The sequence below is a fragment of the Camelus bactrianus genome, chromosome 5 (assembly GCF_048773025.1).
Source record: "Camelus bactrianus isolate YW-2024 breed Bactrian camel chromosome 5, ASM4877302v1, whole genome shotgun sequence".
NCBI classification, from domain to species: domain Eukaryota; kingdom Metazoa; phylum Chordata; class Mammalia; order Artiodactyla; family Camelidae; genus Camelus; species Camelus bactrianus.
Genome location: NC_133543.1, coordinates 58710214 through 58731493, shown reverse-complemented (window position 1 = coordinate 58731493; position 21280 = coordinate 58710214). Strand labels below are relative to the sequence as shown.

Sequence of the window (21280 nt, the reverse complement as noted above, 5' to 3'; positions counted from 1 at the left end):
GTTCTCATTTCTCCATAACCTCATCAACTCAAGATGTTTAACCATCAAGGAATTGCTGGATATCTGTTAAACTACTCAAAATGACTTTTTATTTCACAGATTTTGAAAATGTTTAGAAAGAAAGGTGATACTTGGATTTTTCAGGTACAAAAATTGTTATTGGTGTTATTTTGTTTTTGTCAAGAGGATAAATGGAAAGGTATACATAAATTATATGAAATGTGACAAGATAAAGTTATTTGCACACTTCATATTGAAGAAACTCTACAGTTGAAGTTCCTGAGTGTTCTTTGTAGCCATTATTCTGAGATAGAAAACATCTCTCTCTACCACAAATGCAATAGAGCTTTTAGACTTCACAGCACATTAAGGAGGACCGTGATTATCATTCTTGTGTATCTGATGTATAGGTTCGCTGTACTTCTGTGGCATTTATTTAAAGCCAGCTCCTAACAGAGTCATGTGTTTCTATTTCTCACTCAGCCTAAGTGATTCTGGCCTTGCTCAGACACATTTCTTCCATCACAGTTACTTATTTTTGGTGAGAAACTGTCTCAATTCTCCACTGTGCTTTGAAAATATGACTATTTTCTATTAAGAAGAGTTTAAAGGCTATTCTTCAAGTGATATTTCCTCAATCTGTAGACTAAATCTTATTCTTAAAAGGGAATTTGTTTATTGGAGTGTTATTTGGGCAATACTTCATCCGTGTGTTAATGATTTCAATTAATGAGGCTGGATTTGTGTGTTTGCGCTCTTTCCTTTAGCTGACATTTGGATTCTTTTTAGCGCCATATGCTTTTCATACTGCCTGTTCTTGTAAGCCTGCAGCATTCATTTTAGGAATTATGCTTCAGGCACATCTAGGGAGGCTGGAAAATCAAACGAATTTCCATACTTCTTTCTTATCTGACTCTCATTTCCAAGTGCAAAAGTATATGACCATGTTTTGATCTTTTCTATATTAGGCCTCCGGGAGTTCCCACTAATGTGAATATAAATGTTGAGGAAATTGGAATTTGATACTTCAGTGGTCAAAATGAAGAACTTTGGAAGGACGGTGTCTCTTTAATCTATGTTTTGTCCCATTTTAATTTAGTGTCACTTTTGGTATGAAGATGCAAGTGCTACAGTTGTAAGAGTTGGAAAATACGCCACAGAGTGCACGACAAAGGCAGCTGTGGAAGTTCTCCACCAGCAGTTCCAAAAGTTTATCACACCCTCAGTGCCTCAGCAAGAAGAAAGGATTCAGGAGATCAGTGACCTCGCTCAGTGCTTATATGGTGAGGTCTCTTGTAAGATACCTAGTGATTCACCATTGAATGAATCTGTAGTGAACCTAATCCAGCAGAAGGCAGAGCGTGACAAGACCTCAGGGTCCTCACTCCACCAGCCTATTCAGGGAAAGGGTTCCGAGAGGAACGAAAGTGACCAGTGGGGAGTAGAGGAAGGCGCCCCTGGCTGCAGGAGATGAAGCCTGTGGATCTCTAATGACCGTTTGTAGACCCTCCTTCTCTATTCTCTTTTCTTCCCCCGTCCCAGCCATTCATCTTCAGGGTAATAAAACCAGAACAGTACTCAGCTTATGCAGACAAAAAAAAATCTAATTTCCACTGGAGTGATTCCTCAAAAAACATACAAAATTCCCATAATAGTTTAGGTAGGTAGAAAGCTAAGACTGAAGTCTACAGTCCTCTCATTTCTATGAGGGTTATGGTTCATGGATATAAGAGAGCTGGAAGATTTCCCCTCATCTTCCTCTCACTTGTGGAGTGAATGGAAGAACCCAAATTATCATCTCCCAGGTTGGCTTTCCTCTTCTCTGTGACTGTCGATCTGAGAAGTCTTTCTCTCTGAAGGAGGCCACCATTTAAAAGGCCTTTGGTTGGTGACAGTCCTTGAGGGTGCAGAGGAATAAGTTTCATGAATTCCCTGACAGTGTTAACTCTGAGGCTAAGAGTAATTCCTGGTGATTGGGCAAATCTAGCCCCAGAAGAAGACAGCAGCAGGTGCTGTGAAATGCTTCATTTGGCTGCCTGCAGCTGCTGCTAGATGAACATTTTCTCTCGTACCTGAAGCACTATCTATGGATAGCCATAAAAATTTTGTAGGACAATAGATATGCAATACCTAATATTACATTATTGAGAATAAATTATTAATGATTTTCCAAAGGAGAAGGGTAGAAATATAAAAATAATAAAATACAGATTTTATATAGATTGAAAATTAACAGAAATGAATGTGATGTTTCATTCGTACTGTAGTTACTGTATAAGTGCACTAAAAAATTCTGGAGACACTTGGCTCCTGTAGAATGGTTTATGTTTTCCTCTATTATTGTATTTTTCACACTGTAGCATAATCACCTTTTCATTTGTCTGCTCCACTGACCATAAGCTCCTGAGGGCAAGGAAAGTGTGTTTTATCACTATATTTCAGTGCCTATTCAATTTCAGCACATGGTAAGTACTCACAAAGACCCCATAAAAGTTATGTTACCTTCCCATCACACACAATCCCATATCCTGCTTTGTTTGTATTCCTGGCCCTCATCACCAGCTGACATATTGTGTAGTTATTTGTCTGTTGTTCCCTTCCAGAGTAAAAGCTCCTTAAGAGATGAGATTTTGCCTGTTAGTTCACTGCTTCATGTTTCATACAGGTGCTTAACAAATATTTGATGAATAAGTGACCCACTAAATGAATAAATGAATGGCATGGGTCTTTATCCACTATGGATTTTAAATTTTTTTCATCAAGTAAGATACTTTAGGAATATTATATCAACTTTTGCTGGCCACCCAGGCATTATTGAACCCAGAATTTTAATGCAAATAAATTTATCTAAAAAAAAATGTGTGAGTACACATTATGTACCAGGAGCTGTGATTGATATAAAGACATATAAGACCTAGTTCCATCATTCAAGAATCCAATCTATGCCTAGAAATCACAATATAGTAAATGCAATGAGAAAGGTATAAAATGCGTGTATTAGTTTGCTCGAGCTGCTCTAACAAAATACCATAGACTGCGTGGCTTAAACACCATAAATTTATTTCCTCACAGTTCTGGAGGCTGGACGTCTCAGATCAAGGTGCTAATAGAGTTGATTTCCGCTGAGGCTTCTCTCCTCTTGCTGCCTCTTCACATGGACGTCCCTCTGTGCACAAGAACCCCTATTTCCCCAGTGTCTCTCCCTCTTCATATACAGACATCATCATATTGGTTTGGGGCCCCACCCTAATAGCCTCTTTTTAATTTAATCACCTTTTAAAGACCTCATCTCCAAATATGGTGATATTCTGAGATACTGGGAATTGGGGCTTCAGCATATTAATTTTAGGAGGGACACATTTCAGCCCATAACAATGTGCAATACTAGTTTAGCCTAAACTGTGGAGTCCAGTAGTCCAGGTTTAAATCTCTACTCCTCCAGTCATTGTCTGGGTCACCTGAGGAGATTCCTTTGTGCCTCAGTTTCCTCACTAGGAAATGCAATAGAACCTATCAGAGGAGGATTATGTTAACTAATGCATATAAAGTGCTGAGCCACAGGCAATAATAAGCACTCGCCCCATGCTAGGTCTTCGTAATATCATTCCAACAAGGAGAGGTAAAATCCAGTTGGGAAAGGTTCAGAACACTTTCACAAAGATGTCGGCATTTGAGGTAGACCTTGAAGAGTGAGTAGGATTTGTCAAGCAGAAATAGGGAGGTGGGGGAGGGCCTTCCCAGTACAGGAAAGAATACTCAGTGGCTGTGGGGAAGAGTTGCTGGTTGAGTTTGGCCAGAGATGAAATAGGTGAGAAAGTTAGGGTGACATACTTTTGAGAGAGGCAGGTTGAAACCATATCATGGGGAGCCTTGAATGTAGGCTCTTCTATGTAGTGAAGAACCACTGAATGTTCTGAAAAGAAGAGAACTGATCAGAATGGAGCTTTAAGAATACTCATATGGCAACACTATTTGGGTTACATAAAATTAACGTGGCACAGCAAATGTGACAGTTTTTCTAGAATACTTGGTTTTTTCAAAAATGGCTTTATGTATGTATGTATATATGTATGTATGTATTTATCTGTTCAACAAGTCTTTATTAAGCATTTACTATCTACCAGCCCTTACAACTGGACACTGGGGAGATAAGTTCTTGCCTGGGACTTTTTTTTTCCCTGCTAAGGATTTTACTTTTAAATATAATTTTATCCTTTCTCCCCAGGTTTTGAGGAAGGACAGAAATGTGCTGAGAAAATAGTGGCCAAACACAAGGAGGTCCTTGAATCTGTTACTGAATTATGTAGCTCTCTCACAGAGCTGGAGGAAAAGCTGAAGGTAATTTCTTCTTACCAGAGTATGTATTTTTAAGTGGTATAAATAAAAATGTGTTGAGCAAGTGTCTTCTGGTGCAAAGATGTTCTAATGAAAATTCTCAAGGGACAATGTGCACATTTGTCTCACAGCTTTCTAACATAATTATCTGGGTGTTTCTGATAATTCTGTTTCTTTTCTATCATGGCAGAGAGAAATATTGCTGAGAATGAGGGCCAAATAAAATTAAGGTGTCTCGTTAACATTTTCATGGATCACAACTTAAAGAATAAATGTGTGCTGGTAAAATCAAAATCAAGTCTGTATTAAGTAACCTTACGTTTTCATTCATAAATAATGAACACAGGTGGTTTTTTTCCCTCCAAATTGTGGCCCCAAAGAAAATAAAACTAATATTCAGGTATTATACTCATTGAACATCTAGCTTCATGAAAATATTAAAATAATCATTAGCATCTTTCATGGAATAAAAAATTGATGGTAAAAAATACAGAGGAAATGTGTTTATGACTCTACCTAGGCAAAATCCAGTTAAAAGAGAGAAATGTACACATACATTATTTTGTCTCTATCATGTTAAAAAATGGTTTCATTAGTGCTGTGTTTGCAGCTGGCTGAAAGAACCAGAGTTATTTAGGATGAAGACAATGGCAAGGTTGCTAAGCACACAGGCTCTAGGGTAAAACACAGCCCCCCAAGGAATGCCAGGTCTCCAGATGACTGGATTTGTGATTTGGGGGAAATTCCTTAATGGCCCAGAATCTCAGTTTCCTGATCCATAGAATGGACATAGAGGAGTCTCATCACAGAGTACCCCTGAGGACTGAACGTGAAGACACCTGTGATTATTCTCGTAATTGCTGTTGTTATCGAGATATAACTGTGCTCTTGCAGTTCAAAGCAGAATTATATCTGTTCTAGCAACCATTTTTTCTGTGTAAATTTCCATGTCGTAAATTTGAATACCATCCCATTCAAATTAGTTTGCTAAGCTTTCTATTCAGTGGGTGCCCAGTCAAATTATCTTTTTCCTTTGGTTGAGAATCTAGATTTTTCAACTTTTTTACCATTTTACATAACACTGTGGTGAACATCTTTGTACATGAAAGCTTTTATCTTTCTTTCGTATTATTACCTACACAAAAATTCTCCAGGGCAGATTTGGGTAAATGGTTATAAAGTTTTCAATGTTTATATATATATTTTGCTTTCTGTTTTTTTTTTTTACAATTATAGTGCCACCAGTAATGTATGAATGTACCATATAATTTGTATTATCTTTTTCAACATTTGTCATTTCCTCCCCACCTTCACCCCACCCACTGAGGATCTGTTTCTTCCCCTGACTTCTGTCTGATACACAGCCTGAAAATCGCTGCTACTTCTGACTCTTTGCTGTTGCCTATAACATCCCTTCCATTTAATAAAACCTATTCCCTTAAAGTTATATCCCTTTCCAGCTTTTCACCTTCATGGCTACTGTTCCTGGAAACTGTTTCTACCCCCTCTCTCCACGTCCTCTTTCTCTGATACTTCTGCACTCCCTGAGTCAGGAGTGCACCCTCTCTTTCTCATCCCCTATCTGTTACTTGGATTCTCTTTTCCTGTAGTCAGGAGCCTCCTAATTATTCACTCTAGCTAGATGCCCCTTTCTGAATATAGTTCTGCTAGTGTCATTTTTTACATTGAAAGTACTTCGCTACAAACTCTTCCTTGCTTAGCGAGTCAAGTTCAGACTCAAGGCCTTCCAGTGTTCTGAGGCTGATGGTCTTTCCAAATCACTGTGATTCTGCATTCATTGTAGCTTCCTGTCTCACTGGTCTACCCCCTACATTCCTAAGTTTCCTGCTTCTAAATTTTGACAGTAGCCACTGCTTATCTGCAGTTTTGCTCTCTGTGGTTTCGGTTAGATGCACTCAACCTCGGTCTGAAAATATTAAATGGAAAATTCCAGAAATAAACAATTCATTAGTTTTAAATTGTGAGAGACCACCTTCACATAACTTTTGTCACAGTATATTGCTATAATTATAATTGCTCTAATCTATTTGTTATTAGTTATTGTCATTAACCTATTACTATGCCTAGTTTATAAATTAAACTTTATCATAAGTATGTATGCACAGGAAAAAACATAGTTCATGTATATAAAGTTTTTGGTACTATCTGCGGTTTCAGGCATCCACTGGGCATCTTGGAACGTATCCCCTGCAGATAAGGGCCGACTACTGTACTTCACGTACATGACCTTCTATCTCTCTTATCTAAATTGTTGATCCCTCAAAGCCAAACCCAAATACTGCCTTCTCCACAACTCTTTCCTCAGCTGTATCACTCCCCCTCTTACCTCCCAAAGCATCTGTGTTCCTTCCTACCAGTCATCGCATATAACCATCACTGCCATCCCAGCCTCTCTACCTGATCATACTTGAGGAAACCCCGTTCAGTTTAGAGTCTCACACAGCACTTAACACTACGCTTTCCCTAAAACAAGTTCTCCAGAAGGTGTTTTGGCGTTTGTAGTAAAAGCTCAAGGGATTGGCACAGAAAAGAATCATTCAGGAGCTCAAATAGTCTTGATGTGGGTGGATACAAAAATGAGGAAGGGCCTCTCTGGCAAAAAAAAATAGGCATCAGCATCGCGCTACAAGTTACAGCCTGAACAAAAGGCTGTCAAAGAACGCTTACTAGCACTTTACAGATGTTAGCATGCGAGCATAAATGCCTAGTTTTCATGTCTGTAGGGTTGATGCTATGACTCTCTCTTGTGGAGGTTACTGAAAAGGAGGCCCAGAAATCCCTGTCAAGGCTGAAATAGTGAAAATAATCCTTTCTATTTGTATAGCAGTTTGAGATTTACAAAGGATTTTGATATATATTACCTCTATAATTTCCAAACAGCCTTATGATGGACATAAGGCAGATGTTGTTTTCTTTGTTTTAGAGAGAAGTTCAAAGAGGGTGAAAGAGCTCTGCTTGGAGCCCCACACTCAGTAGTGGTGGATCCAGAACGTGAACTCAGCTACAACTCAAAATCGAGTACTCCTTCCACCACTGCCACTTGAGAATTAGCGCTCAGGTGTGTACTAAAGCAGAGTAACTTATCCAGTGATACAAACCAGTTTAAGTTTTAGAGTTGAGAGTAAAAGCTGAATCTCCCCAGTAAAGGTCTCCCCAAATCCTCCAGGTTGGTGTAACATATGCATTTGAAAAGCATGCCTATTTCTCTTAAGACTCATCTGATGCCCATGTTCCAGGCAGTACAGAGCATCTTCTGTTGCAGTATGACCTCATCCTAACTGGTGTCCTGTCACTTGGTGTGCCTGTGGCTCCCTTAACCTTCACAGAGTCTCTGCAGCTCTCACACTGGCTTCGCAGCAATTTGCAAACCCCCTGTCCTTCCATGACTAAAATGGAGCCCATGAACTGCAAGGGCAAAATACCATCCCCCGCAAAGCATCATTGTTCTCAGTTATTTTTTTCTTTACCTATACTCAGTGGTATTTCCTTCCTCTTTTCCTTCCTTTGAATCTCCCAAACATTTTGCTGATGTAAATTCTTTGGATTTCCTACTTTGTTCTCCATCAGGATCTTCAGCCATTTCTACCTCATTGCTGCCCCCCAGATTCTCCCAGTGGTTTAAACTGCCACACACAATGATTTTTCTCTCTAGAGGATGTTCCTGTAGGTGTATTCTATTGTAACAGTGACTTTTTTCCTGCTGGGCCTTTGAACAACCAGTTTTTTTCTGAAAATGAACTTTATCAAAGGAATGAGGTGGGAAGGGAGCCATAAGCTTGAAGGGATAGCTTTATAAATCACATCACGGGAGTGTGTCCATCTCTTGTGGAATACATTTACTGATGCATTGCAAATGGTCTATGTTTTTTCCCAAGTGGTTACTGTGTGGCATTGTTCCCTCAACTTTCCTGGCCCAAGCTCTCACTAACCATCACTTTGTACAGCAGGGAGATGTTGTAAAGATGAATCTGAATATGGAAGACTTCCATGATGATTGCGTCGACCTACTGAAAGAACCAGCGAGAAGTAAGCAGACAGTATTTAATAAAGAAAGGATTAAGGTATGTAACCTCAGATATTCATTTTTGTTTTGAGGTTAGAGTCATTGTACATTGGAAAAAATTTAATGGAAGCCTTCTTATCTATCTGTATCTTCCAGTGTAAATGCCTTACCCCTTACTTCCTTTCTACCCCTTTCTTAGTCCTTCTTCTCTCCCCTGTGCTTTCTCTCTGTGCCTCCCCCTCCCCCCCACTGAATACTGGAACCATAGCATTTCACAGTGGCATTAAGACAGCCGTTCAAATACCATACCGTTGCCAAAAACTTTTGTTTCTCTCATCTTTAGCTGCCTTTACTGTTGGCCTTAATATATTCAATCCCAGCTTCAAATGTATTTCTCCTCTTCATCATACCACCAAGATGTGATTCTGTTGTTTTATATTACCCACTGGAAAAACTCAATACATCAAATTAGATTGTATCTTGTTCCATAGAATCCACCTCTAAGATGATATTTATAGGTACATGTACTAAAACATAGGATGCAACTGAAATACAAATGCTAAAGTATTCAGAGAAATGTTAATTAAAATCTATGCATTACAGATAGATTAAGTATGCAGCAAAAACTGCAAATACTCACAAAATGCAAATGCATTTCAAAAACATTATTCAAATCACATCATTATGGATTTTTTGGTATAAGTTGCTCACTCTCTATTCATAGCAGCTGGACTATAAATAGCTCTTGACTTTAGGCTTTGCCAAGTTTACTCCCAGTGTTGGTCTCTCTCCCAAGGAACTGAAGGAACAAGCAGAGTCAACATTATTCTCAGCTACCCCCAAATAAATACAATATACTTTTTGTGACATGAGAGTTAGAAAAATTCTGTACTTGTTGCATGGATAGAGACTTATCTTTCCTTAAAGTAAATACAGTTCTTACAGCTCTCTTATAGGTCCATAGTCCTTTTCCATAGGTTAAATCCATGTCAAGGTCTAGTGTAATTATACATCCACCAGGCAGCAAGTCCCATTAATTAAGCAAGCTGACTTTTCTGGAGGATGGCTTTGTAGCCTTTAAACCCTGATTCCTCTCTGAGGCAAAGGAACCTTAATTGTCTTGTTGGACCTTAGTCTTATATCAGATAGTCTTTGGTTACTTTGATTGTCTAAATCAGGACTTCTCAACCTCCGCACTGTTGACATTTTGGCCTAAAGAATTATTTGTTGTGCATTGTAGGAAGTTTAGCAGCATCCCCGACCTCTATTGACTAGATGCCAGCATTGTCCTCCTCTGCCCAGTTGTGACAACCAAAAACGTCTGTAGGAATTATCAAATACCCCTGGGGGGCAAAATCAACCTTGATTGAGACCAACTAGTTGAAACAATAAAGAATAACATTAAATGCATCACATTTTCTCAACTAAGTTATAAGAAGTACTAAATCCAACATCTTATTATTTATTTTTTAAATCCTGCACATTTTTCTACATTGTCAACCCCACACATTTACTAATTAGAAACAAAAGTTATTGCTCCCAGAGCAAATACACTCATTTATACTTCATAAAAATGGTTTTTCTTGCTTTTATTTATTTTTCTTAGAAAAAAATTAAAGGAAGAGACTCCTTTAAATAAAAAAGCAAGATTTGCTTTCACTAAGAAATATTTGTTTCAATATAAATTGAAAGACATGAAAGATCACCAGTTATTTAGGATAAAAGTGAAAATCCATAATTACAGCTGTCAAGATCTCTCACTGACCTCGTTTCACATATACGTTCTGGTGCAATTGACAGAATGAAAGGGCAGCAATAATCTTCACTTTTTAACAGCTCAGTCGCATTTACCCTCTTATTGTCTCTATCATTTATATCATGGGTCAGATGTAATGAGTTCCTGAACACCATGTGGGCAGATAACAAGAAGCACCAAGTAAAAAACTTATCTGGGAATCACTGCATTCCTTTCTAATACCCTTGAGTGGTATTGTTCATCCTCAGAAAATTATCTGAGTCAGAAAGAGCAAGTCCACCAGCTGTTACAAGAATATATTCAGCACAGGATTTTCTCTTGGAGATAGTAAAGTGCTCCTTATTTTTCTGACCCCAAAAATAAAGCAGGTGAAAATAGACAACTCAGTCAATGCAATGCCTATCGCATTGCTAGCAGATTAGTGATGGTGTTTGAGTCCCTAGGTGAGCACCGAAGCTCAATCCACAGGAATGTCTGAAGACCCCTAAGGTTAAACAGAGGCACAGAGCACTAAGAGCCTTGCCTAAAATCACAGAATCATGTAAGGCTTGCGATGCCAGCATTTAGAGTTACAGAATTCTAGTGCTAGAAGGGATTTAACAATCATCTGATCAAATCTCATTTTACAGTTGAGGAAACTAAGGCCAAAAGAGATTAAATATTTTGCCCTCCAAAAATCACAGAAAGTAGTGTCAGAACTGGGCAGACAGCCCAATTCTCTTGAATTTCAGCCGTGTAACTTTTTTCACAAGACCAAAGGGGAGCTCCAGGAAACTGCTATGAATATAAATAAGCTGTTTTGTAATGATGCTGTAGATTCCCATGACAATTTTTTCCTCTTTCCACTCATCTGTTACATGATGATTAGTAAAGTAGTAGCATGAAAGTACTTTCATAGCAAATAGTTCAGTGGGGTGCTTTTATCAAAGTGGGTGATGGGGTCCCTGGGCCCTCTTCCACTAATCCTGATCACCTGCTGGGAGGGGTAAGATGTTCTTGAGGCATTTGGAAATGTCTTTGGAAAAATTTGGTAAGGGCAAAAGTGCTCTTCACCACCCTTCTGTTCTTTCCTCTTGTCCTCCCCAAATGCTCAGAGGTAGCAAAGTCACCCCTTGACTGCCCAAGTCCCCTTCCAAAGGCCTTCCCAAGAAATGTCTTTCATAGACCAAGCTCTATGTTCAATATCTTTCTTTATCCACTTCCCATTTACCTTCATTAAGTCTTATGTATCCCAAGATAAGACTATCTATTGTGGAGGTATTTTAGAAGATAAAGTCTTATGGTGTTCCCTTGTATTTTCCAACTAGATGGCCCCCGTCTTTGTGGACTTTGAGAATTGGTGCTACACACTTAGTTCAATGGATGTAGAGTATCATTAGGTTCTCTCCTCCTGACATTCACTTTGTTTGCCTACATGGCAATGATTGTAGAGCCAGGTGATTATGTCCATCAGCGGAAATTAAAGTTCAGAAATACCAATGGAGATAAGATCTGAAGCTACAGATTTAGGATTAAGTAAAAGTTAATTGACCATTAGTTATGACAGTGGGTGTGGTCTTTGAAGGGAAAGGTATGTAGAGAAGATTAGAGAATTTAAAGGCAAGATCACATACCATTCATATATTTAGAAGGTGGGAAAATAAAAAGAAAGTTAACAAAGACAAAGAGCAGCCAAGGCTATGAGAGAAACAAATTGAGAATGAGCTATATTTTGGTGAATTAAATCAGAATTTCCCAGCCACTTCACCAGAACTCATCAGATTGATACAAATATGCCCTGTCTGTGCTGAGATATACAGAATTATCCACCCTTTTCTGGAAAAACACACACACACTTTTTTTCTACTAATAGCAAAAATGGTTTCACAGCAGAAAAATGTGAAAAAAAAATAGTATATGTGAATGTTTGGAAATCATTTTCATAAAGAACAACTAGTAGAGCCAGGAAACTATAGCTCTGTAGGTTTTAAAAGGGATTTTTATAAAATTCCACAAGGACTTAAAAACTGAAGGCTTGTTTGCATTTGAGAATAAAGGCAGAAGTGCCTAGAATCCAACATGGATTTCCTCAGAAAAACTTCTATTAAACCCACCCTATTTTGCTTTGTGAGATGATCATTTAATCGAAAATTCTAGGTTAGTTCCATAGGCAAAATTTATTGTGATTTCAGGAAGTCAGTCATTTGATAAACACACTCATGATATCTCTTAAGGGAAGTGGAGAAATTTGTGAACTGAATGAGTGGTCAGTGTTTGGTCCTAATTAAGCCCAAGAGTGTTCATCAGTGTCAACCTGGAAGACAGTTTGCCTTGCCTTGGGGAGACATCTGGCTGTGTCCTAAGCTCTGCAGTGTTCAACACTTTTGTCAACGATATTATTAGACAGAAGAAGTCGGAAATTTTAGTTGATTAAAAACTCACTGTGAATCAGTAGTCCCATGTGGTTCTTATAAAAACAAAAAAAGAACTAACAAATTCACTTTCATAAAAACATCACATAGATCAAGGAGATGATGATTCCACTGATTACTGTCCACCTGGAAAGTAAATGAATCCTGGAAATAAACATAATTTAGGGAGCAACATTAATGAATTGAAATGTTTCTAGAAAAAGATTTGAGGAAACTCTCTATTTCTGTCGAAGTTTATTTGGTAGTGTTATTTTTGGCAGAAAGTATTTTTCTACTTCAGGAATCATAAGAAGTGAAAAAATCCAATATCCTTGGATTCCCTTCTTGAGTCTGGCACCATCTGAAAGTGAGACACAGGCATCAGGAATCAGGAACCAGTAAAAGCTGGACTGCAGCACATGGATCAGACTTTTCTAGTGGGTTTCCCAGAACTTCATTCTCTGATTTGGATAGACTTGCCTACCCCGCCACTTGGGTGCCCAGCTAGACAACACCGGCTTCCTGTCCAGAGGTTGTTCATACATTAGAGCCAACATGCATGCACTGGCTTGGTGAAAGGCAGATCCAAAAGAGAGGGCTTTAGAGAGAAAGAGCTGAGCATGTTTGGTCTCTTTTCCCAAATCTGCAATGAGGTAAGTCAGTTCCTCCCCAGGAGGGAGTTAGGAGTGGGAAAACTAGCCTGGACTTTGAGTCAAGTTTCTCTCCTAATCCTGTTGCAGATTTTCCGTTTTTAAACATTATTCTCCCCTGAAGAGGTGTAGGTTGCCCACAGAAGTCATTGAGGAGTTGTCTGCCCAGATGATCTCAGATCGACAAATGTCCCTGCTCTCCTGTGAAGGAGCTAATAGCCCAGTAAGAGTGGGACCTCCCAGAAGGTGCCCAGAATGATGAAAGTTCCGGGAGTCAAGACAGAAAAAGACCTGGGGGGTGTAGGACCAAATTTCCAAAGAGTCAAAGGGCTGGCAAAAGAGGAGGGCAGTTGGACATTTTCTTTGTCACTGAGGAGGCCAATTCAGATCCACTGGATACTGAGGGAAGGCAGATCTGTGCTAAATAGAGAAAGTTATCCTTAACACAAATAAAGCATAAAATTCTTTTTATAGAAAGCACCCTTTCAAGAAAGTGTTCAGAGGCTGCCAGAATGTCACAGAGAAGAGGAGAGTCTTAGACTGAACAGGAGATTGGATCAAAGTCCCCATGAAAAGGAAAATGAACATTCTATTTTCAGAAGAGCTAGAAAGAGAGGCAGAGCTAAGCTGTGGTAGGAAAACCAAAAGAAAAGGAACATTTCTTACTAGATAAGGATTTATTTAGGAATTTTTTAATTGAGAAGAACTTTTAGGCACTTCTGGCTTTAGGTCCAGAATTTATACTTCTCCTCAATGGCTGAAGGAAACCACTTTCTCTCAGCTGGGTTTGCACTTTCTCTGAGGATAAGTCATATCTGTGGGATGGCAGAAGGAACACTAACACTGTTTCGTTTGGTTTCTAATTTTCAACCGGAAACACATTTAATTCTCAAAAAACACTTTAAAAGTGTATGTCAGGAGCAGGACTATGGGCTAAGACGAAAAACTCGGACATAACTTTCTCATGTGCAAGCAGGATCAGCCAGACAAAACCCAGTAACTGTTAATTAAGTAAAAATGCCCCTGAAATGCGGAGGGAAGTCAAAGAAAGAAGTGGATATAAAGTAAGCAGGTTGGGATGGATGAGATCCTTTTCAGCTTCAAAATTCTTCTATTATTTTTTTTGAATTTAATAGATTTTAATCAGTTCTAGGGTAACTCAACATTAACTTGAACTGGTCGTTTTTTTTTTTAATCAACCAAAGTCCATAGTATACACTAGGGTTCACTCTTGGTGTTGTACATTCTGTGGGTTTTGACAAATGCATATTGACATGTAGCCACCACTGTAGGATCATACAGAATAATTTTATTGCCATAAAAATCCCTTGCGCCCTATCTATTCATTCCTCCCACCCTTCCTCTCCTTAAAACCCTGGAAACCACAATTTTTTACTGTTTCTGTAGCTGTGCCTTTTACAGAATGTGATTTGGTTGGCATTGTACAGTTTGTAACCTTTACAGACTGGCTTCTTTCATTTAGTAATATGTCTTTTAAATTTCTTCCATGTCTTTCATGGCTTGATAGATCATTTCTTTTTTTTTTCTTTTTTCACTGCACATATGTTTTTTAATTTACATATATATAGTGTTCATTGTTTCTAAGAATGTTTAGAGCTTTAGCTTTTTAAACTTACATAGTTATCAAAGAAATAAAGCCAACCACAAAATAAAAATTAATTTAAAAAGATACATACACTCTGCTATTAACAGCAACGTTATTTATAATTGCCAAGATATGGAAGCATCCTAAGTGCACATCAATAGTTGAATAGATAATGAAAAAGCAGCATATATATGTGTAATGGAATACAACTCACCCATAAGAAAGAAGGATATTTTGCCATTTGTGGCCCTTCATTCACTTTTTTTTTTTTACTTCAAAAACCAGAATTTTATAACCAGCATAAACATTACATCAAAAACAACAAAATGCCTAGAAATAAACTTACAGCTTCAATATTCTTTTGAGTCTATGCCAGAAGGGATATTTGAACCTCTTCTCAAACCAGAGACGGACGTGGATGAGTGGGGAGAAATTCTAAAACAGTGTAAGCAGGAGGCAGATCAGTTTTTCCCAGTCTCCTAGCATGACCTATGCCCCACATGGGACAGAGAGACAGGAGGCAAGTGTTCCTCTACTCTATCCTGGTGTGTCTACCTGTGAAAGGCTACAGTGTGCGATTGTTCCATTAATACCTAGCTCCCCACTAGGATGTCATCCCCAAAAGGGACAGATCGTGTTACTTTGACTCACCATTTGTCTCTCTGATGCCTAGCTCAGTACCTAATATATAAGAGGTGCTCAATAGATATTTTTCAAGGTAAGAATAAAACTAAAAGGCTTTTCAAAAATAAACCAGTCATTAAAAATGACTTTCTCTGTATGAGGTACTACAGTTGTCAAGTTTATAGAGAAGGAAAGTCGAAGAGGTTGGGGGAGGGGAGAATGGAAAGTGAATGTTTACCAGGTACAGAGTTTCAGTTTGGAAAGATGAGCATGTTCTGGAGACAGATGATGGTAATGGTTGCACAACAATGTGAATGTACTTAATGCTGCTGAACTGTACACTTACAATGGTTAAAATGGTAAATTTTAGGTTGTGTATGTTTTACCACAATCTTTTTTTTTTTTTATTGGTTTTCCTGAGAGAGGAGGAGGGTTATTCTAGGAGGGTCTGAGGATCACCTAACAAGGGAGCCCCTGATGTTTAGGGACCATGTGTTCCATGAATTGTAGATGAAAAAATAAACCAAAGAGGAATTTGCTGGTAGAAGAGACTCGTCAGATCATGATTTGAAAGATATGGACCCAGTCCAGCCTCACCATCAGAGATGAGAACCAGGGCCCTCTCTCTTCTGTTTCGCAAGGTTTGTCACCTATCACTCAGAGACTAGAGGTCACTTTACCGACTCCTTGGTCATGATGGGGCTGTGCTCAGGTTAAACAGACAAATGGTTTCAAGTTCTGTGATGCCATTGCCAAGGCCTTGAGCTGTCACTCACTGCAGATCTTCTCAAGTTGTCTCTGAAGTCGAATTTGAGATCTGGAAAAAGAAAAGTCAGTGACTAACTCGAAGCTTTGGCTTTTCTAATTTGAAGGGGCAGACCCCGCTAGCAGACGTCTTGGCCATCAGTGGAGCAGAAGACATGCAGCCACTGTCCTCCGGCAAAGAGGGTGCTGCCCAAGGCCTGCTCCTGCCTGCAGACATGCTTTTAGGAGAAGAATATGAGTGTGTCTCACCAGATGACATCTCCCTGCCCCCGCTCCCGGGAAGCCCTGATTCCCTCCTTGCTCCGTCTGACATGGAGGTGGAGGCAGGTGCCAGCCCCTCCCTCAGCCTTCACACAAGCACCTGCAGGATGCAGATGGGGGCCAGTGGTCCAGGGGAGGCCTGGGATTCTGGCCTTCCACCACCTGCTGCTTTTGCTGATGTTTGCAATGATGAGACAGAAACATTTTCAAGTCATTTGGAGAAGCCTTACCCCCAGTTCCAAGCTGAGCCCCCATTGACATCTCCAGGATTTCTGGAAAAGAGTACTGCCTTCCACAGAATCAGTGCTAAACCTCCAGAGAGCATGCCGAGTGAAGTGCATGAGAGAGCTTTGCAACAGCCCCCCCAGGCTCAGGGAAGTTCGCTAGAAACACGGGAGAAGCTGCATGTTGATAATAACGACACTAAAACCCGGAATAGGCTGCATGCTTCCCAGGATGTGTACTCAGGCCTCGGGTTTCAGCCAGGCCCCAGCCAGGCCTATCAGAGGCAAATGGTTCCCCCAGAAGAGATTAAAAGTACATCAGCAAAGAACAGCATGGTCAGCCGGGCTGGCCAGGCTCCTACTTTCTCCAGACTCCTGTCTAATGTAACTGTCACGGAAGGTTCTCCAGTGACTTTGGAAGTTGAAGTAACAGGATTTCCAGAGCCTACACTGACATGGTGGGTAGCCTATAATGACAAGCCGTGAACAGAAACAAATCGAATCACTGAGCATATCATTCTGTGGGCACTAACTTAAAGGTTTAGGGACGGCTGATTAATATCCTACGTCACTGCAACTCTGCATGATCCAGCCTCACATCAAACCCCCAACTCTTGTATTAATAACCGCAGAGCTAACACCCTTAAGGGAAAAAAAGTAACCACATACAATAATAATTTAACCAACCTCCAAAAGCACCGCAACTTAGTTGTACTATTTTTTTTGTATCATTTTAACATTCCACATTTCTAAAGATTGGGGTTGAACTTCTTTCCTATTGTTTATTTCTATATACAAGCATGAAATTTTCTTGGTTTCACATCTTGTATGATAGCAGAAACCTTAATAAGCATTTGGGTTTTTCCCTTTTCTGTCATTTATCCATTTCATCTCTTCCCTCTTCCAACAGAGTCACACATGCCACTTTTGTAATATTTGTTTGTTAAGATTTCTTTTTATAAGTTTCTTCAATGTGAGAGATGGAATAAAACTATTTCTTTCACAGTTGCTTCCAGTGACAGGTAATAAATCCATTTTTGAAAGGTGGTATAATAACTGAACTGTGAACAATATGACTTTACTCTAGAGATGTCATTATTTTTAAGCCGATTTGTTTTAATAAAAGTAAACTGCAGAATACAGGTTTTAAATCACTGTTGATGTAAAAGCAGTTCTGACTTTCTTAATATGCAGGGTACTTTTAAGCATTTAGAAATTTTTCAACCTTAAGTATATTTATTTGAGGACAAATTTGCAAATATGTGAGTACGAATTTATAGTTAACAAATAGGATAAGTAAGATAGCACTTATTTATCATAATGTTTCAGTAGATATTAAATTAACGATTTCAATTATTGTGTGTGTCCATTGATGGTACTTGAAGTGTGGATCAGTTATCTAAACAATTTATGAGAAAATGTTGGTTTCTCAAATTATTCAAGGAAACTGCACTTGGGCCACGGTGCAGCCATGTGTGCCTCTTGTCTTATTTTGTTGTTTTTACAATTGCATGTTTTTTACAGATGAGGACTTTCATATTTATGAATTTAAAAGATATTTAATTCATTATTAAATATCTATTCACTCCAAAGAAAAATGTCTGAAGTGTTTCTTGTTTTTGTCCACACCACGGATGACTTGGTTAGCATTTACTGTTGAGGAACCACTATAGTATTGTAAAAAAAAAAAAATCTTGCCCTCGAATTTACAGCAGTTGTGCCCAGTTAACAACTGGTGAGCTATCAGGAAATCATTCTCAGGACTCTCAGAAATAATACAGAATTATCACTCAGGTGGTGGGAATAGAGAATGATTCAGGTTTGTCACTCCTTGTGTGGAGGAACATGGGCATAAATAAACAAGAATCTATAGAGTAAACAAAATACACAAATTATTTGCTTTATGAAACGATGCAGCTGAAGGCTTGTGTTCATAGGAAACTTTTAGAAACTTGTCATTAACAGTGTTAAATCCAGTTGCATAAATGCCTTTTATAATTAGAAATCATTTTCTTCTAATGAAATTAATTCACAAAAATTAAATGAACCCATCTCGCCTAGAAGTGCTACGTAAGTACTTCCTCTAAAGCGGCGCTTTGGTATCCTTGTGTGGATCTTGTGAGTTGAGGATTATGGGGAAGATGAATCTTGCAATAGATTCCAAGATGTCACAAGCTACTGTTTCGTAGTGGCTGAAAGAATGTCACAGACCAAATAGAAGATCCCATTTCCCACTTGAGTGATTGTTGCCGTGAGCTAACGGTGGCCCAGTGTGACCAGGTGGCCTGGTTTTTTAAGAGGCATTGGATATCTGAATTTTCATGGGCAATATTCCAATTGTTAAATGTCCAAAAATTCAATTTTTAAAAAACATGGTCTGAGCCCATCAAGCACCTCTCTGGCCACCGGTTGTCCACCTCCGCTTGAAGGGAAAACAGCCCCACCAGAACTTGTAGTTGCTGCAGAGTTCCTGCTAACGCTAAATAGAAACTATTGCAGTAGTAGTGGGCTGAATGCTGATGCTTATTAGAACTTGAAAATAATGTGAATAAACAGTGATCCTGACTTTAAAAACTGACTCTCTGCTTCAGGTACAAGAAGGGCCAGAAATTGTCTGCAGATGGGCACTTGCAGGTTTTACACAAGGAGACGAGACATTCGGTGTTCATTCCGAAGGTATGTGAGGCAGATGCAGGCATCTATGTGGCTCAAGCCCAAAACTCTACTGGCGTTCTCTCTTCCAGTGTCATCCTCCACGTGACAGGTAACCGCGGGCCACCAATCACAAGAATAAACTGGATCATGCTGTGTGTCATCTACATTAGCGTGTCCCTAATGTACTGGATACTCACACGGTAACTGTGAGGTTGGCACCCGCGGACGTCATTCTCATGAGCCTAAAGGACAACAGTATGGCTGTTTACTTTCCTGCATCTCCCTCCAAGTGTACCTCCCCACCAAGTGTACCTCCATTCTTGCCATATTGCTTATTTGGCTGATACCACTGCTCATGAAATAATAAGATTTTCTTTCATGTTTTAATGTACTTGAAGAGCTTAGGTAAATCATTAGCAGTGGATAAAGAAACACTTCTGTTCTCCAGAAGGTAATGTATTCAGTATAAAACATAGTCAAATGACACTCTGTTTATTGCCTTATAATTTAAGAGCATGCCGATCAAGTCTCCCATCAGCATGCAGTTGTGAATTATATTTCAAATCCAATTGTTGGAGAGTCTATTTTTAATTGTACTCATAAACATCTCTTTGTAGAGTAACAGTAGAAATGTTGAACTGAAGTTGTAACTTCCATTATTGCATAAGCCGTCCTTTAATTTTGCTTTTCATGTCTTGATCTCATTTACTGAAGTGCATTCTATGTAGTTTCAACATAGCCTGGACTCCTAAGTCTGAGGATGCCGCTGTAAGTAGTCATTCCTCCTGTTGATTTCATGGGTTTGACGCTGAAGAAGAGATGCTCTGTCAACTTTAAATGGAGCTTCAAACTTCCATCAGCTGTGCATGTCACAGAGCAAGATGGAGCACAGCTTCAGGGGTGGACCAACCATATTCTCATCACTCTGTTGACACATTTGGGGCAGCCACGTGTATACAACTGCAACCAGTTCCTCCTGCTTCTAATCTTGATTCTGCTGCTGACAATTTTTTACAGCCTGTGGTAAGGCATTGTAGTGCCTCAGTTTCCTCTTTGGAAAATAGGTTCATCATCTACCTCTTAGGCAGTTGACCATTTTCATTCCTTGTCTTGTAAACGTCTGGAAAATGAAAAATACTCTTTGAAGGTGGAGGGTAATTATATTGTTTAATGTAATTTGTCATCATACCGCTTTCTGCCCACTCTTTCTCTTTCAGATGTTGTTTCTTTAAAAATATTAAATTAAAGGAGTGATGTTGGTATGTGATTTCCAACTATTTGCATGTAGCAAAATGATGTTTTATGAATTGGAGCTTAAACTCCTTTCTAATTTCTTAAGACTATATCCTTTTCAAAGATTTGAAATTAAACTCAGGAGGATACATTTAGTATAATCTCGAGGTATATAATAGGATAACATAAGATGAATTGTATCCTTTCCCTGTAATTATCACTAATATTGCAGAATGTTCTGTGCTTTTCTGAAATATATCATTCAGAAAAGGGGATCATTTTAGTTCCTTTAAAAAATAAACATGTATAAGAGAGGCATTTGTTTTTAGATTTTAAACATAGTCTTGTCATGTTAGGGTAAAATCTTTAGTTGAAAGAATATTCATTATAGATTTTTCATGAAGCAGATGAACTAATTATGTTGCTGTAAAGACTGTCTACAAATAGTAAAAATACTTAAATTTAATATATTCAAGTTGATATTAAAAAGTTACTGAATTTTATCTGAAGATGTGAAATGTGTGGCTAAGTAAAAAGTTGCCATGTATTTTCTTGTGCTGTGTCTTCAATGTAATAAAAAAGTTTAACCTCTTAATTTTCTTACAGATTTTGACAGAAACCTATTAAAAGCTTATGTATACAGCCTTCTAGGAAACTCATAGTCTCTTACCTCTCCTGTCCTTTTCATCTTGCTAATTTAGTGGGATCTCCCTTCCCATTTTGTCAGCTTGGGTGAATTTGTGGTTTGGGGTTGTTG

The 21280-nt window shown here is 38.8% G+C and overlaps 1 protein-coding gene across 9 annotated transcripts in view; it reads left to right on the top strand.

Moving 5' to 3' along the window:
- CCDC141 (coiled-coil domain containing 141) overlaps positions 1 to 21070 on the top strand; it is a 197568-nt gene extending 176498 nt beyond the window's left edge. For 5 of the 9 annotated variants that reach the window (XM_074363973.1, XM_074363972.1, XM_074363969.1 and 2 more), the window contains 5 exons: positions 1100 to 1283; positions 4226 to 4338; positions 8301 to 8417; positions 16258 to 17093; positions 19227 to 21070. In XM_074363973.1, the coding sequence (XP_074220074.1) occupies positions 1100 to 1283; positions 4226 to 4338; positions 8301 to 8417; positions 16258 to 17093; positions 19227 to 19494 (1518 nt within the window). In that variant the 3' untranslated portion in view covers positions 19495 to 21070. Of the gene's footprint in view, positions 1 to 1099; positions 1284 to 4225; positions 4339 to 7279; positions 7415 to 8300; positions 8418 to 16257; positions 17094 to 19226 lie in introns of those variants that run through there. The other 4 variants (XM_045520396.2, XR_012507065.1, XR_012507064.1 and 1 more) reach the window with 4 other exon arrangements.
- Positions 21071 to 21280: the final 210 nt, after the last annotated feature.